At 44.7% G+C, this 16181-nt stretch overlaps 1 protein-coding gene across 1 annotated transcript in view; it reads left to right on the top strand.

Annotated features, from left to right (window-relative positions):
• Positions 1–16181, top strand: part of SMC1B (structural maintenance of chromosomes 1B) — a 127040-nt gene that overhangs the window by 96730 nt on the left and 14129 nt on the right. Inside the window, exons 17-21 of the mRNA XM_068278203.1 lie at positions 1858–2003; positions 4852–5005; positions 5166–5264; positions 7145–7301; positions 13883–14037. Coding sequence (XP_068134304.1) covers positions 1858–2003; positions 4852–5005; positions 5166–5264; positions 7145–7301; positions 13883–14037 — 711 coding nt within the window. The remainder of the gene's footprint in view (positions 1–1857; positions 2004–4851; positions 5006–5165; positions 5265–7144; positions 7302–13882; positions 14038–16181) is intronic.

The following is a 16181-nucleotide window of genomic DNA, read 5'->3' as shown; positions in this document are numbered from 1 at the left end:
CACCCGGCCAAACCCTCACCCGCCCCACCGCAGTGACTGAATTTTTTTTTTCTGATCACTGCTGGTCTCTATGACATAATTGTGGCTGAGACCAACCGTTGTGCCACACAATACGCAACCGCCAATCCAAGCAGCTAACATGCCCAGCCTTTTCTGTGGAAACCACTCCAAGTTTCCGAACGTAACATTTTTTTGGGCCTTCTTCTTAACATGGGTCTAGTCAAAAAGAATGTATTGCGGTCTTATTGGTCTACGCACCCAATACATCACATGACCATGTTCTCTGCTGCCATGTCCAGGTCACGATTTGAGAACATCCTGCGCTTCAGTGCCAATACAACCTGTCATCTAAGAGGCCACCCTTCTTATGACCGGTTCCAAAAAATTCAGCCCCTCATAGACTACCAGTCATCAAAATATGCAGATGCTTATACCCCTGAAAAGTCATTATGTGGCATTTGGTTTCTAGAATACTCCTCATGGTTTAGGGCCCCTAAAATGCCAGGGCAGTATAGGAACCCCACTAGTGACCCCATTTTAGAAAGAAGACACCCCAAGGTAATCCGTTAGGTGTATGATGAGTTCATAGAAGATTTTATTTTTTGTCACAAGTTAGTGGAAAATAACACTTTGTGAAAAAAACAATAAAAATCAGTTTCCGCTAACTTGTGACAAAAAAAGAAAATCTTCTATGAACTCACCATACACCTAACGGAATACCTTGGGGCGTCTTCTTTCTAAAATGGGGTCATTTGTGGGGTTCCTATACTGCCCTGGCATTTTAGGGGCCCTAAACCGTGAGGAGTAGTCTAGAAACCAAATACCTCAAAATGACCTGTGAAATCCTAAAGGTACTCATAGGACGTTGGGCCCCTTAGCGCACCTAGGCTGCAAAAAAGTGTCACATGTGGTATCGCCGTACTCAGGAGAAGTAGTATAATGTGTTTTGGGGTGTATTTTTACACATACCCATGCTGGGTTGGAGAAATATCTCTGTAAATGGACAATTGTGTGTAAAACAATCAAAAATTCAAATCAATTGTCATTTACAGAGATATTTCTCGCACCCAGCATTGGTATGTGTAAAAATACACCCCAAAACACATTATACTACTTCTGAGTACGGCGATACGACATGTGTGACACTTTTTTGCAGCCTAGGTGCGCTAAGGTGCCCAACGTCCTATTCACAGGTCATTTTGAGGCATTTGTTTTCAAGACTACTCCTCACGGTTTAGGGCCCCTAAAATGCCAGGGCAGTATAGGAACCCCACAAGTGACCCCATTTTAGAAAGAAGACACTCCAAGGTATTCCGTTAGGTGTATGGTGAGTTCATAGAAGATTTGATTTTTTGTTCCGTGAAGTGGCAGGGAACGATCGCGCATTCGCGCGGCCGTTTCCTGGGAAACTGCAGCCCCAGGACTTGAAGCCAATTGGCGTGAGGCGATCTTTAAGTAGTTAAATGCATAATTAGGGGTGTGGTTAGATGTGTGGCAGGGGGTGGCTTAAGTGTCCCTCTTTCTGATCTCAAAAAGTTCATGCTGCCTGTATCCCATCTTTCCTCTATTCTCCCTGCACTGCGATAATCCAGCAAATACCAAATTAAATATAGCATGATTCCTTTAAAATGCCAAATAAAAAAAAAGCATGATTCCTTAAAATATCAAATTAAATACTGATCTATTACCCTGTGTGTTCAAATCTTAGTTCGGAGGGAAAAAAAACTAAAATACTGCATGAGGTAAATTACAGAACATGACATTTTTACCAAATGTGTCTTATTGAATCGAAGCACAACTGTCAGTGTGACTTGTGGAATAAATATCTCAGTAACTGACTGATGTTGTGTTGTGCAGGACGAACGGCGATCTCTGACCTCAGTCGAAGAAGCTCTGACTCAGCAGCAGGAACTGAAGAACCGTCTGACCCTTAAAAAATCGGAGGTCTCAGATGCGCAGAAGGTGATGGAAGAGACCCGGAAGAAGGTGCTGAACATTAACAGGTATTTGGCTGGCCCTATGTCATCCGCAGGCAGGTAGTGGTGGGGTTGCTCTGACATAGTGACATGGCATACAGGGACTTGTCAAAGCAGCTTGTTCCTGGCACACGTGGGGCAATAAGCAGGCTGACAAGAAGGCTTGGGAACCATTGGCGATCGCTGCTGTGCTTTACAATCATGCAACTGCTTTGTGCATTAGTCCCGGGATTCCAATTTGGAAGTGCTAAGTAATAAACTGTACAGTGCTTCCGATTTGTGGGGGAAGGGTTTCCTTATTTAAACTTGTGGAAAGAACTTTTAAGTACTTACCTGACCTTATTTCCGCCATCTTCTGGCCTGTAGCTCCTCCCCCTAGCACAAGAGGTCATGGGTGCTTCTCTAGCTCCAGTTGGAGGATCGCCTGTTGTGCTAGGGGCGGAGCTGAAAGCTGGACTTCGGGAGACTTGGTAATTATCTTAAACTTTATTAAAGAAAAATATGTGAAAAAGGTAATTAGTGCATCACCAGGCCGATACTATTTGGGTACCAACAGAGATGCACTGAGCCCCCCAGAGACCACAAACCCACCTTGAATCAAATCAAATCAGGAGGAGAGGGGATTAGGTTTTTTCACAGGCTGAGTGCTGAAGATGCAGATAAGCCTGCCTCTGTGTAATGTTTACAAACAACATGGCTGCTGTCATTGTATCACAGGAAGAACTAATCATATTCTGTTGAAGCTGTATGCAGCTAGATTTGCTGTGTAAACTATCTAAATTTTAGATAAGCTATATAGACAAGTTACTTGTTATAGTTCGTTTTTTAAGAAGTAGATTTCTTCTTAAACTGTTAGGAATAGGAAGAGTTAGGAAGGTCTCTCAGCCAGTGCAGTGTGTGAGGGAAATTGCTGAGGTAACCAACACATCTGCTGTATTGATACAGGCAAGCTCTGAACTGGGAGGAATTCAGCAGGGGGGAGGAGCACTTCACAAATCATGCCTAGCCTTCACTGCTGCACTACCTGTAGAACTGCTATTAAGCACTTAATCTGCAGAAGTTTTAGGAATGGATTTGCACTCTTCTTAAAGGAATACTGTAGGGGGGTCAGGGGAAAATGAGTTTAACTTACCCGGGGCTTCTAATGGTCCCCTGCAGACATCCTGTGCCCGCGCAGCCACTCACTGATGCTCTGCCTCCAGTTCACTTCTGGAATTTCAGACTTTAAAGTCTGAAAACCACTGCGCCTGCGTTGCCGTGTCCTAGCTCCTGCTGATGTCACCAGGAGTGTACTGCACAGGCCCAGTATGGTCTGCGCCTGCGCAGCACACTCCTGGTGTCATCAGCGGGAGCGAGGACACGGCAACGCAGGCACAGCTAGAATTTTAGACTTTAAAGTCTGAATTTCCAGAAGTGAGCCAGAGGCGGGGCCAGAGCATCGGTGAGTGGCTGCGTGGGCACAGGATGTCTGCAGGGGACCATTAGAAGCCCCGGGTAAGTTAAACTCATTTTCCCCCGACCCCCCTACAGTATCCCTTTAACTGAAGTGCAGCTCTGGAAATCCATGCTGCTATTACGTAGGATTTACGAAGTTTCTTATTATCAAGCAGAACAGTTCCTCTGCTGGTTAGAAAAGTTTAAAAGAAAAAACTGTTGGTAATGCTTTGATAAATCTGGCCCAGAGAGTACTTAATACTGTAAACTGGGGGGTCCATTCTTTCCCAGTGTCGCCCATCTCAGCGCTAGGTAAAGCTGAAAAACTGCTCAACCGCTCCTGCACAAACTCTGGGCCTGCGCTGATTATTATTCCCACTCCGAGTTGTAGCAACTCAGGGGGACTCGTAATCCAGCACCGGCCTTTGCCGGAGTCCGAATTGCTATTTTTTATTTACTAACTCCGGGCTACCAAATCGGACACGCAGGGATGCGCTGAAATCAGCTGGTTTGAAATGTCACGGGCACTTTGTCATGTGCGCTAGATTGCCCAGATATACCACTGATCCTAACATCCTGTACTGCAAGGTGTTAAAGAGCAAATTCAGAGTAAATTACACAACCTATTGATCCTCTTCTAATAGAACATTATAACTACCTGCCGGGTCTTTTTGTTCCGATTCCCTCCCTGGGCCCGGCGTCTGCTGCCTTCTGGCACGTAGCCCCTCCCCCTTGCAGTAAGTGACCTCGGTGCTTTCATTAACTCATGTAGAGAAAGCACCATGACACTTTTCTGCAAGGGCGGGGCTACGTACCGGAAGGCAGCAGACGCCGGGCCCAGGGAGGGATTCCGAACAAAAAGACCCGGCAGGTAGTTATAACTTTATATTACAAGAGGATCGATAGAATGCCAAACTTTCACAGAATTTGCTCTTTAAAGAGGAAAATAGTGAAAATAATGTAATTAAAATAATGCTTCATTTTTACAGTAATTATGTATAAATGATTTAGTCAGTGTTTGCCCATTGTAAAATCTTTTCTCTGCCTGAATTACATTCTGACATTTATCACATGGTGACATTTTTACTGCTGGCAGGTGATGTCACTGGAAGTAGCTGCTGCTTGCTTTTTTGGCAGTTGGAAACGGCTGTAAGCAGCTATTTCCCACAATGCGACGAGGTTCACAGACAGGAAACTGCCAGGACCATGGTCCATACAGTTTCCTGTGGGAGGGGTTTCACCACAATATCAGCCATACAGCATCCCCTGATGATATATTTGAGAAAAGGAATAGATTTCTCATGTAAAAGGGGGTATCAGCTACTGATTGGGATGAAGTTCAATTCTCAGTCACTCTTTAAGCTGGTAAATCTCAGCCATTTATCTGATGTAATATTGACCGGCCACCACCGATCATCCGTTACACGTTCTTGTTCTGCAGAGAATTGGCCAAGAAGCAGAAGGAAGCCATGACGGTGGAAAGTCTGATAGAGCAGAAAAAGCTGGAGAGACACAACTTACTTCTGGATTGTAAAGTACAAGATTTGCAGATCACTCTGCTAGCCGGCAGCCTGGAGGACATCATGGAGGTTGATGTAAGTTTCTGGAGACCAGTGTGGCTATAGAATACCATTACGATATGCACATTATTTTGCTAAGTAGTTACTGCGGGCATATTATCTGCTTTCCGCAGCATACACTGTGTGCTGCTTCTGGTTATTGATACACTGATGAAGATAGTCTCTTTGTGTTTAGCTGAAGTCGGATAGTGAGAGCACTCACACTACTGCAGACATCTATGAGCGAGAAGGAAACATTCACATAGACTACATGAACCTGCCAGACCATCTCATGGTGAGTTATACTGTACTTCTGCTAGATGCTATGCTCCGTGCAACCCTTTCTCCCAGCCTGTCACTGTATGTAAATGCTGCCTATGTTCAGGGTCGTAACTAGAAATCACGGGGCTTCACTGCAAAACTTTGGATTGGGCCTCCCTCCCGCCTTCTCTCAATGCCCAGTCTCCTCCAGTATCACTACAGGACACAGCAGTTGGGGGAGGGGTAGAGCAGGCTGTACACAAGACCCTGCTGAACACTGAATAAGGAGTGTCTACAAATCTTTGACTGCAAAACATTGTGTGATTCCTTATCAGTGGCTGAGCAGATGCAATTATTAGAACAATTGTGCAAAGAGCACAAAACACAGAAATGTGTTTCCCTCCTTGCCCTTAGTGTGGCTTCTGGGCCCCCCTGTGGCTGCTTCCCTTTCAGGGTCTATTGCGACCCCCCTGAGTATGTTAGAGCATCAGTGACTGCCTCACCGCCCCTCCTTCTGCAGTGTCACTCCTAACCTGGGCTCGGTAATCTGCAGGCAGTCTTAGAAGTCCCCTTCTCACTCTTCCAGAGTATAATGGACTCAAAACGTTCCCAAACGTGTCAATGTGTTTATTCATATAAAAAATGATAAAACTCACATTATACCTTTGTGCAAATTGGCAATAAAATCCACATAAAACTAGCGTGCTCTCCTCCAGTATATGCTGGCTCAGTCCTGCGTCTGACTGGACAACTGAAGGGGAGTGACTAGTAACAGAGGCTGGAGATTGTTGAGGCCCATACACACCCCTGACTTAAAGAGATCTGTATAAAAAAATGCCCCTGGGGGTACTCACCTCAGGAGGGGGAAGCCTCCGGATCCTATCGAGGCTTCCCCCGTCCTCCTTGGTCCCAGGTGGTCTTGCTAGTGGACCACGAACGGCGGCCATGTAAATATTTACTTTCTCCGGCGCAGTTGCGGCTCTCGGCTCAGAAATAGACGGAAATAGCCGATCCCAGTCGGGTCCGCTCTTCTACGCAGGCGCAAGATGCCTGCGCAGCAGAGCGGAACCGACTGGGATCGGCTATTTCAGAGCCGAGAGCAGTAACGGCGCCACCCGCTGGAGCCGGGGAAGGTAAATATTGCACAGCCTGACAAATTGTCGGCTGTGCATTGCGAGGGCCAGAGCCAGACCACCGTGGTGCGGAGGAGGACGGGGGAAGCTGCAATAGGATCCGGAGGCTTCCTCCTCCCGAGGTGAGTACTCCCCAGGGGTATTTTTTTTCAGTACAGAGCCTCTTTAAGTCAGCTGAGGTGGCCAATAATGACCACCACAGATGATAATCAGGGGTGTGTGCGGCAGCTGCCATCAACCAACCCGCGATCGATCCGTCTGGCCGATCTATTGAACCCCAGCGACGCAGATCCCATTGTTTGTGCCGCTCCCCGCCATGCGACATCATGCATGCACAACTCGTCATCCCTCCTTCATCAGCTACACAGCCCAACGATGTTGCCCAAGGGCATCCCCTCCTGATCCCTGATGGGTGACATCAGTAGCCAATGTGTACACGACCTTATAAACGTGCATTACTCTCACTGCCCAAGGACGTTACATTTTATCATCCATAATGTATAGCCCTGATTCCCATTGTCACCTCTGCTAAGTTCATGTACATTATTTGGCCACACCCACAAACTGTCCCACCCACGCCCATATCTTGCCTCTCCAGAGGTGCCCTGGATGTACTGGGGCCTTAGTAAAAAGCAGCAGAGATAACCAGTGCAGACAAACAAAAAGAGAAGGAAGATTTTACAAGCAGTGGGGGACACATTAAACTGACATATGTTCTTGCACTGCATCCAGATGCTGCTTTAACTGCGTATCCCATTTCATTTATCTACCAATACTTCAGAGCTTAACGACAGATAATGAAATCTCAGCGGAACTTATGAAATTGCGGCAGGAATGCATGGCTCATGAGAATAATCTGCTGAAGACGAGCGCGCCCAACCTGAGAGCGCTGGAGAGATTGCAGAACATCAGCGGCAAGTTCCAGGAGACCACAGACGGTAACTACGCTGTTATACTGTATGACTAGAAGGGCCTGCTGTACATCTGTAATCCATGGCTTATTTCCTGTGCTCTATGGCCTCTCTGTTCCCTCTGAATTGTGACTGGTTGTCTGGCGGTGAACGACTCACATATGTGAGCAAATCTCTCAGACAGATGAGGGGGTCTCCGGCTTGTGTCTGGACTCGCTTCAATGGGCTTTACTGAAAACCGCTGCAGCCCCAATACACCTTGTGGAACAGAGATAATTACTCATGCAGGAAGAGGGGAATTAGTCCTCGTTCACATTGCATAGTGCACGCGCTATTGCCTGCGCTGAGCGATTTTGTTTGTTTGTAAATCGCTCTGCTCTGCGTGTTCTAAGCGCTTTAGCAGAGCAATTATTTAAATCACTTACTGACGTCAGTCGGGAAGTGATTACTTTGCCCCGGAAATGAATAAATACAATGTATTTATAAAGCGCTGGGGAAATCACTATACAATTGCTTTTTCAAGCGCTTTGCGATTTCCTTCTACCTTCCATTCAGGGCAAATCGCCTTGAAAATGGGACATGCAGCACTTTTGTCAGCGGCAAGCAAATGGAACGCCCCAATGCGAACTATCTCATTGGAAAGCATAGTGGAAGAGCTGTTAGGGCGATTTGTACAAATCACCTGGGCTTAAAAATTCCAAAAAAACACCTCTAGTGAGAACGAGCCCTTACTGGGTTCTCAGCACAGGCTATCCCAGCGCAGGGTAAAACTTAAAGAACGGTTCATCCTGCTCCTGCACAAACTCTGATCACTTTTTCCCTTCCTAGTTGTGGGAACTCATAGGGACACGTAATACGGGCACCGGCTGTTGCCAGAGGCCAAATTACTCTTTTTTTATTTATTTTTTTTTACTAATTTGTGCACCCAAATAAGGCACGCAGCACCGAAATCAGCTGATTCGAAATTACTGGTCAGTCAGTATTTGTGAGAGAAAGGAAAGAGTATATACAGTGAGAGGGATATGGGGGTGGCCATGACTATTACCTTTCAAACAATGCCAGGTGTTCTGGTCCTTCTGGCTTCAGTATTGTGTGAATCACACCTGGAAGTAGCATACAGTCGGTGTGAGAACACCTGGACTGTATTCTCCATCTGAATCAGTTGTTTGAAGTATTAAGCTAAGTACACACACAGAATCAAACTCTGATAAACTCTGACTTAGGCCGGTTTCACACTGCAAACCGGCGGGCGCGCCTGCCACACCGCACCGCCAAAAGCAGGCGTTCAGTATTCCCCATCTGGTGTTACAGGGCCCTCCAGCATAAATCTAGCATGTATACAGGTGCCCCCCACCATTGCATAACTATCTGACATGCCCCCCGACCGACCTTCCAGCATATTGTTCTTTCACTTACTCGACCCGCCGCAACCTGCTCCATGGTGCGCAGCGCACTATCCCTCCTCCACAGTAACAGACGCGTCACTAGCCTCAAGGCTACTGACTGCTTTGACTGCTTTTTACAGAACCAGAGGAACCGACTCCTGATCTAAGCTAATGACTGTAATGTAATGTGTGTGCATAGTATTACAGGCACAGGATCATCAGGACAGCCAGACAACCTACATTGTTTAAAGGGATTTAATCTGGCAGCTTCTATATCTCCCTGTCTGCAACTTTGAGGTCTTGTGGTGCCCATACATGATACATCAAGTGATTTTGAAGCTCCGCCGACCATTCAATTCAATTATCGAATCAAATTATTTGATAGATTTCATACCGAATTGGTTGAATGTATCGATGGAGCATGCTGGAAAATCTCGGTTCGATGTGGTCGTCCAGGTGCACGGCGGTAACGGCGTTCGATATCGTGATGACTGTCTGCTGCCCCCTCAAGTGTAAATGTCCCTCCGGTGCCCGTAGTCAGTGTCTTGTCCTGACACCCATCCTGCTGGCGTGACTCCCGGCCTCCTCCACCGTCGCCCCCGTGATGTTACACACGCCCCACGTGGTACATGTGTCGCATGATGGCGCTCGCAGTAACAGCTTGCAGGGGGTGACAGCCGAGGAGGCTGGAAGTCGTGGGACAGGTGAGAATTTACAGTGCCAGGGGGGAGGGATTTTACATTTGGGGGATGGCCAGTGTATGGGCAGACAATAGATCTCTCTCTGATCAGATTTAATCTGAGAGATCGCTCTCTTGGTTGATTTGACCATACATTGCTAGAGGTATTGGCACCTTTAGAGATAATCTGTCAGTCAGGCCTGAAAAGCAATGACAGAGGGACTCTGAGAGAGAATCTCTTTGCTATTGGTTTTTCTTCTAATTGGCACTGTGATTGGCCTGAGGAAGCGGCCTGAGAACAGCGAAACTCGTTGCCTGTGCTAAATAAAATTCTTTGTTCATAAATGAATTTCATTATTGAGGTAAGCCATGTCATCTTTTTCGGTGTTAAACTGGTTTTAATCCATTTTTTACATACCAGGGTGCCTCTTTCCCTTTAACTGTGCTGAGAGAGAATGATTGCGTGTAATGCACGGAGGGCATAGGAAGGTTGGGGCAATGTCTACTCACTCAGACAGCTTCTAGAACAGAATTGCAGTCCTTTGTTAGTGCTCGATTATACTGAATGACCATAAGCTTGCTTCATATTATTCAGCCATAAATATACAGAGGATATGAACGCTAGCCTAGTGTACATTTATTGAATAGAAGAAGTTGTTTAGCAATATCCAGCTTGGGTTGAAAATTACAAGTGTTAAAGTGACCTGAACTCAGAACTTCCTCTCTGCTCTAAAAGAAAAGCAACAGCATATTAGCCATTAAAGAAAAACATTTCTTTGTTACAGCTGATACAAATCCTAAAATAAATCTGCACAATTTCTACTTCCTGCTTTCATGGAAGCAGACATATTGTTAAGGCAGGGAACACACTTGTCTTTTAGTTTTCTGCGCGCGTTTTCCTGCATACTTTTTCTGCACACCAAGTGTGTCTCTATGCAGGAAAACGCGCGTGTTTTTTCATAGCAGCTGATGTAATTGATACAAAAAACTGACAAGATGTGCAGAATCAGGATGCAGAATGTCAGGTTTTTTTCTGCGCGCGAACAAAATATTAAGTGTGTACTAGCCCATTGATTAACATGAGTTCTCAGTTTTTCTGTGCAGAAAACGCGCACGAAAACGGTCAAGTGTGTTCCCTACCTAACAACCTGTGTATACAAATGAGCTGTTCTGCCTTATCTAGCGTGGCAGTCAGGTAACACAGGGGAGAGATCAAATTACAACTTTTGATTAGTCACAGATGAGGGGGAATTAGACAGGCTAAACTCTCTAAATACATACAGGGTGCATTGCTCTGTGTTTTTCTTCCGTCCTGTGCAAGAGTTCAGGTCCACTTTTGCCATTTAAATGCATTACTCGAAAATGCTGTTTAAATTGAAGCACAGTTAAAGCAGACATCCAGGCATACATGGATGCCCCCCGAAACCCTCCTATAGCCCAGAGACCACCAGCTTTGGGCACATAGCCCCGCCCTCTTGCTAAAAAGACGCCATTGTGTTTTCTCTACTCAAGTCACATTGTATGCTATATATATATGTATATATATATATATATATATCCCATTGTATAGCAGCATGTCTGATGTATTGCCTTGTCACATTGTAGCACTACTGCAGTGATTATTTTAACAAAACCTGCCTGTTTATCATCGTTTTTGAAAATCTTTTGTTCTGTAAGAATTTCAAGGTCTCCAGAAAGGCGTTCAGTAAGTCATGTTGTGTGATTTAACCACTTTATGACAACCTGACTTATAAAAAAAAGTCCTGCTAGAGCCTCTTAATGGCTCCAGGATGTTTTTATAAGTCAGACAGTGCTGCTGCCGCTGTGCGCGGGTGTGCGCGTGTGCGCTCCCGCGGGTGCACATGCATCCCCGTGCACGTGCAAATTGTGAAAAAAAAGTACACCTTTATTTCGAAATGATATATTGTCACTATACTTTGTACTAGGGACATAATTAAAATCTTGTGATAACCAGGACAAATGGGCAGATACAATGTGTGGGTTTTATGCACAGTAGCAGTGTTTATATTAAAACCATAGGGGATGAAATTGGAGAAATAGTGTATTTTTTCCTTGTATTTCCCTTTAAAATGCATAGAAAATAAAGTAATTACTGAAAACAAATATCAACCCCAAAAAGCCCAATTGGTGGTGAAAAAAAACAAGATATAGATCATTTCATTGTGATTAGTAGTGATTAAGCTATTGGCAAATGAAAGGGATGAGCACTGAAAGGTGAAAATCGCTCTTGTCCGTTAGGGTGAAAACCGCCTTGGGGTGAAGTGGTTAAATTGAACATTAAGGAGAATCTCCGGTTTCTTTCATTTTGGGAAAGAGTCACAAAACATTGGTAAAATGTATGTGCGCAGTAGTCACAATGCGTACGTTGCTTGCAGGGCTGTGGAGTCGGTAAAACAATCATCTGACTCCAACTCCGACTCCTCAGTTTTTGAAATCACCGACTCCAACTCCAGGTACCCAAAATGACTCCTACTCCTCAACTCCGACTCCTTAGTCTAATACTTATCAGATCTAAGGATTTGGTACAAGAATCATCCGACTCCAACTCCAGGTACCCAAAATTGCTTTGACTCCAACTCCGGCTCCGCAGCCCTTGTTGCTTGTATAATGGGCATTGCGCAAATAGAAAAACACATAATACTTAGTGTGCATGATGCCGTGTTTGTAACACAGTTACTGAGTAAGTTTGGGGAGTACGTCCATCAAGTTGAACCAGAAAAAGGAAAAAAATCTCCATCCTGCTCCCACACATATCCAAGATGATCTAAGGAAAGGTGAAAACCCCTTAAAGGGAATCTGAAGAGAAAATAAACTGATAATATAATGATTTGTATGTGTTGTATAGAACATTAGTAGCACCAATATGAGTCTAATATTGTTTCCAGCACAGGAAGAGTTACAAAACTTCACTTGTTATCTATGTAAAAGAGCTTCTCTGAGGGCTCCTGCTACAGTACTGTTTTCTAAAGCACTTGTACATCACAGAAACAGTGAGACACAGCTTCAGATGAGGTTTTACTGCAGAGAAAGAGTCATTAGTTCTGCTCTGTTTCATAGTTTAAAATACATAGTGTAGTTTGAAAAGCTGCAAATGTTAGAGAATGATGCAATGTTCTAAAAAATCAGCAATATAACTGAAAGTAAAAATATGAGACTCTTTTCTTTGCTACTAATGTTCTATTAATTATCCGTTCTACACATACAATTCATTATATCATACGTTTTTTTTTCACTTCAGTGTCACTTTAAGGTGGCCATACATCAGGCAATGTATGGGCAGATCGACCAAGAGACGGATCTCTCTCGGATTGATTCTAATCAAAAAGAGATCTGTTGGCTGCCCATACACTGCAGGCCGATTCCCAAACCATTTCAGCATGAAATCTATCAGGAATTGGCCTTCCGCCTCTGCCTGCTTGGCCATCCCCCAAATTTTAGTGTGCGAACCCTAGTAGTTCTGCGCCTGCGCAGTAGAGACCTGATGACGTCTCTGCACCACGTGACCCCCCGCCGTGGAGCGCACGGAAGCCGACCTGGCAGGGTCGGCTTCTTCACCGCTGGACGCCTGGAGGGAGAGAAGCTGCGCCGAGGGCACCGATCGACTACCAGGAGCTGGAAGAAGCACCAGGTGAGTGCAGTTTGTTTTTTTTAGTACCGTGAACCTTCCCTTTAAAATCATATGGGAGCTTGAGTGATGAAGAGGTAGCAGCTGGACCCGATCCAGCCAGACAGGTGATTGGCAATCTATTAAAAAATATCAGCCGGATATTTACCTAAGGAGAGGGAAGGTTCTGGGACCTATTGAGCCTTCCTGCTCCTTTCTTGGTCCCCGTTCCAGGGATGGCTCCCCGTAGCAGTATTCAACCAATTTGGTCAAATACTGCTCTCACTGCCACTGAAGGGTTTTCTAATGAACCGCGCATGCGCAGGACTGTCACGCTGGCTGCCGTGATGACGCGTAGCGGCCAGTGTGATGACGCGGAGCGTCACGGTTCAGGAAGCGTTGGGCCGACACTCGGCTAGAGTGTCGCTTGGAACGGAGCCACCAGGGGGATCGGGAGAGAAGCCAGGAGGACGCCGAGGGACCTTGCAGCCTACGGTGGGCTGGAAGAAGCCCTAGGGAAGTACTGATTTTAAATGTAACCCACTGCTCAGGGTCCCTTTTACAGGAAATAAATATGGCAGCGTCCATGTGTCTCTCGCCTGTGGTTCCCTTTAACCCAACGGCAGCTTCAAACAAAAGGTCAAATGCTTGTGTAGTTATATTTACCCGCTCCGGACGGCTTCTTTTCCTCCACCGGCAGCTCTGAACTTCTGGGTCCCGATCACATCTGATCACATGATATGACGTGATCGCGATCCAGGAGACCGTGTCAGCTTTACAGCGCCGCCCGGTGGTGGAAGAAGGGCACTGCCAGTCTGGGGCATAGCTGTGTAAGAGCTGGTCATGCTGTAGTATGGGTTGCTATGTAACGTGCAGTCTGCGGTCAGCCTTACAGCCAGCCTGTTTATTTCTTTCATAGCTTTTGAGGCCAGCAGGAGGAAAGCCAGTCTGTGTAGGAAGGAGTTTGAGCAGGTCAAGCAGAAGAGATATGAGCTGTTTAGCCAGTGTTTTGAGCATGTTTCTGTAGCTATCGATCAGATCTACAAGAGGCTCTGCAGAAATGCCAGCGCTCAGGTTTGCTTGTTAACATTTTCTATGTAAATGTATATAGAGTATGTATATAGAGCTCACAGTCTACTCCTGCCATAGTCATAATCTAATGTCCTACCATATTATTATTATGTACAGTATTTATTTAGCCCTGACATCTCCTGCAGCACTTTACAGAGTACATAGTCATGTCACTGACTGTCCTCAGAGGAGCTCATAATCTAATACTACGGTAGTTATAGTCTGATGTCCTACCATATTATTATTATGTGTTTATATGGCACTGACATCTCCTGCAGCACTTTACAGAGTACATAGTCATGTCACTGACTGTCTACAGAGGAGCTAACAATCTAATCCTATCATAGTCTAATTTCCTTATATCCTTTCCACATTATTATTATTATTATGTATTTATATAGCACTGACATCTTCTGCAGCACTTTACAGAGCACATACAGTGATGTGAAAAACTATTTGCCCCCTTCCTGATTTCGTATTCTTTTGCATATTTGTCACACTTAAATGTTTCTGCTCATCAAAAACCGTTAACTATTAGTCAAAGATAACATAATTGAACATAAAATGCAGTTTTAAATGATGTTTTTTATTATTTAGTGGAAAAAAAACCTCCAAACCTACATGGCCCTATGTGAAAAAGAAATTGCCCCCTGAACCTAATAACTGGTTGGGCCACCCTTAGCAGCAATAACTGCAATCAAGCGTTTGCGATAACTTGCAACGAGTCTTTTACAGCGCTCTGGAGGAATTTTGGCCCACTCATCTTTGCAGAATTGTTGTAATTCAGCTTTATTTGAGGGTTTTCTAGCATGAACCGCCTTTTAAAGGTCATGCCACAACATCTCAATAGGATTCAGGTCAGGACTTTGACTAGGCCACTCCAAAGTCTTCATTTTGTTTTTCTTCAGCCATTCATAGGTGGATTTGCTGGTGTGTTTTGGGTCATTGTTCTGCTGCAGCACTCAAGATCGCTTCAGCTTGAGTTGACGAACAGATGGCCGGACATTCTTGTTCAGGATTTTTTGGTAGACCGTAGAATTCATGGTTCCATCTATCACAGCAAGCCTTCCAGGTCCTGTAGCAGCAAAACAACCCTAGACCATCACACTACCACCACCATATTTTACTGTTGGTATGATGTTCTTTTGCTGAAATGCTGTGTTACTTCTACGCCAGATGTAACGGGACACGCACCTTCCAAAAAGTTCAACTTTTGTCTCGTCAGTCCACAAGGTATTTTCCCAAAAGTCTTGGCAATCATTGAGATGTTTTTTTAGCAAAATTGAGACGAGCCTTAATGTTCTTTTTGCTTAAAAGTGGTTTGCTCCTTGGATATCTGCCATGCAGACCGTTTTTGCCCAGTCTCTTTCTTATGGTGGAGTCGTGAACACTAACCTTAATTGAGGCAAGTGAATCCCATTCCTACGGTAACTTGAAAAATCTACTGACCCTATCACTCCTCCCCAATAACCAAAAAAACAACCTACCCCCAATCATCAATGTAACGATACAAATGTGGACAGACTTAATTAATAAATCTCCACTAGACCAAGAAATATGCAAAATCCCTATCAACGTCTCAGCTCTGGCAGGACATATCCACCATTTTGCATACCAAAAATGGCTCGATTTAGGCATAACTTCGTTAGCGGACATTTCAGAAAACAAGAAATTAATGTCTTTCCCCTCGACAAATAAATTCCCTGGATTTGAACATACAAAGTTTCAGTATCTCCAGCTAACACACTGGATGCGAACAGTTCACACCACAGAAATTATCATTCGTAAACTGCTGAGAAAAGAGAATTGGCTCTTGGGTGCATAAGAAATTACAAATAATCTTTATTATTTCTATATGTATATATATTAACACACAAATAAATAAATAGATATATATAACCAGAATCCCCTTTAAAAACAGTGAAAGCTCCCACTGGGCAAAATATTAGGGATAGTGAGGCTGCAGTCCTCACAGTACCCAAAAAAAAAAAAAAAAAAAAAAAAGGAGAGTTCCACTCTACATAAAAAATCCAAGGATGATAAATGTGAGCAAAAATTAGCTGATATGAATCCACTTATAGGAGAGAAGCTAGCTAGGCCTTAGGATATCCAATCACATCACAATGAAGCTAGTTGTTGAGCACATG

This window comes from Hyperolius riggenbachi, chromosome 3 (assembly GCF_040937935.1).
Source record: "Hyperolius riggenbachi isolate aHypRig1 chromosome 3, aHypRig1.pri, whole genome shotgun sequence".
Classification (NCBI taxonomy): domain Eukaryota; kingdom Metazoa; phylum Chordata; class Amphibia; order Anura; family Hyperoliidae; genus Hyperolius; species Hyperolius riggenbachi.
Note: the sequence above shows the minus strand (reverse complement) of the source record. Positions and strands in the feature narration are given on the sequence as shown.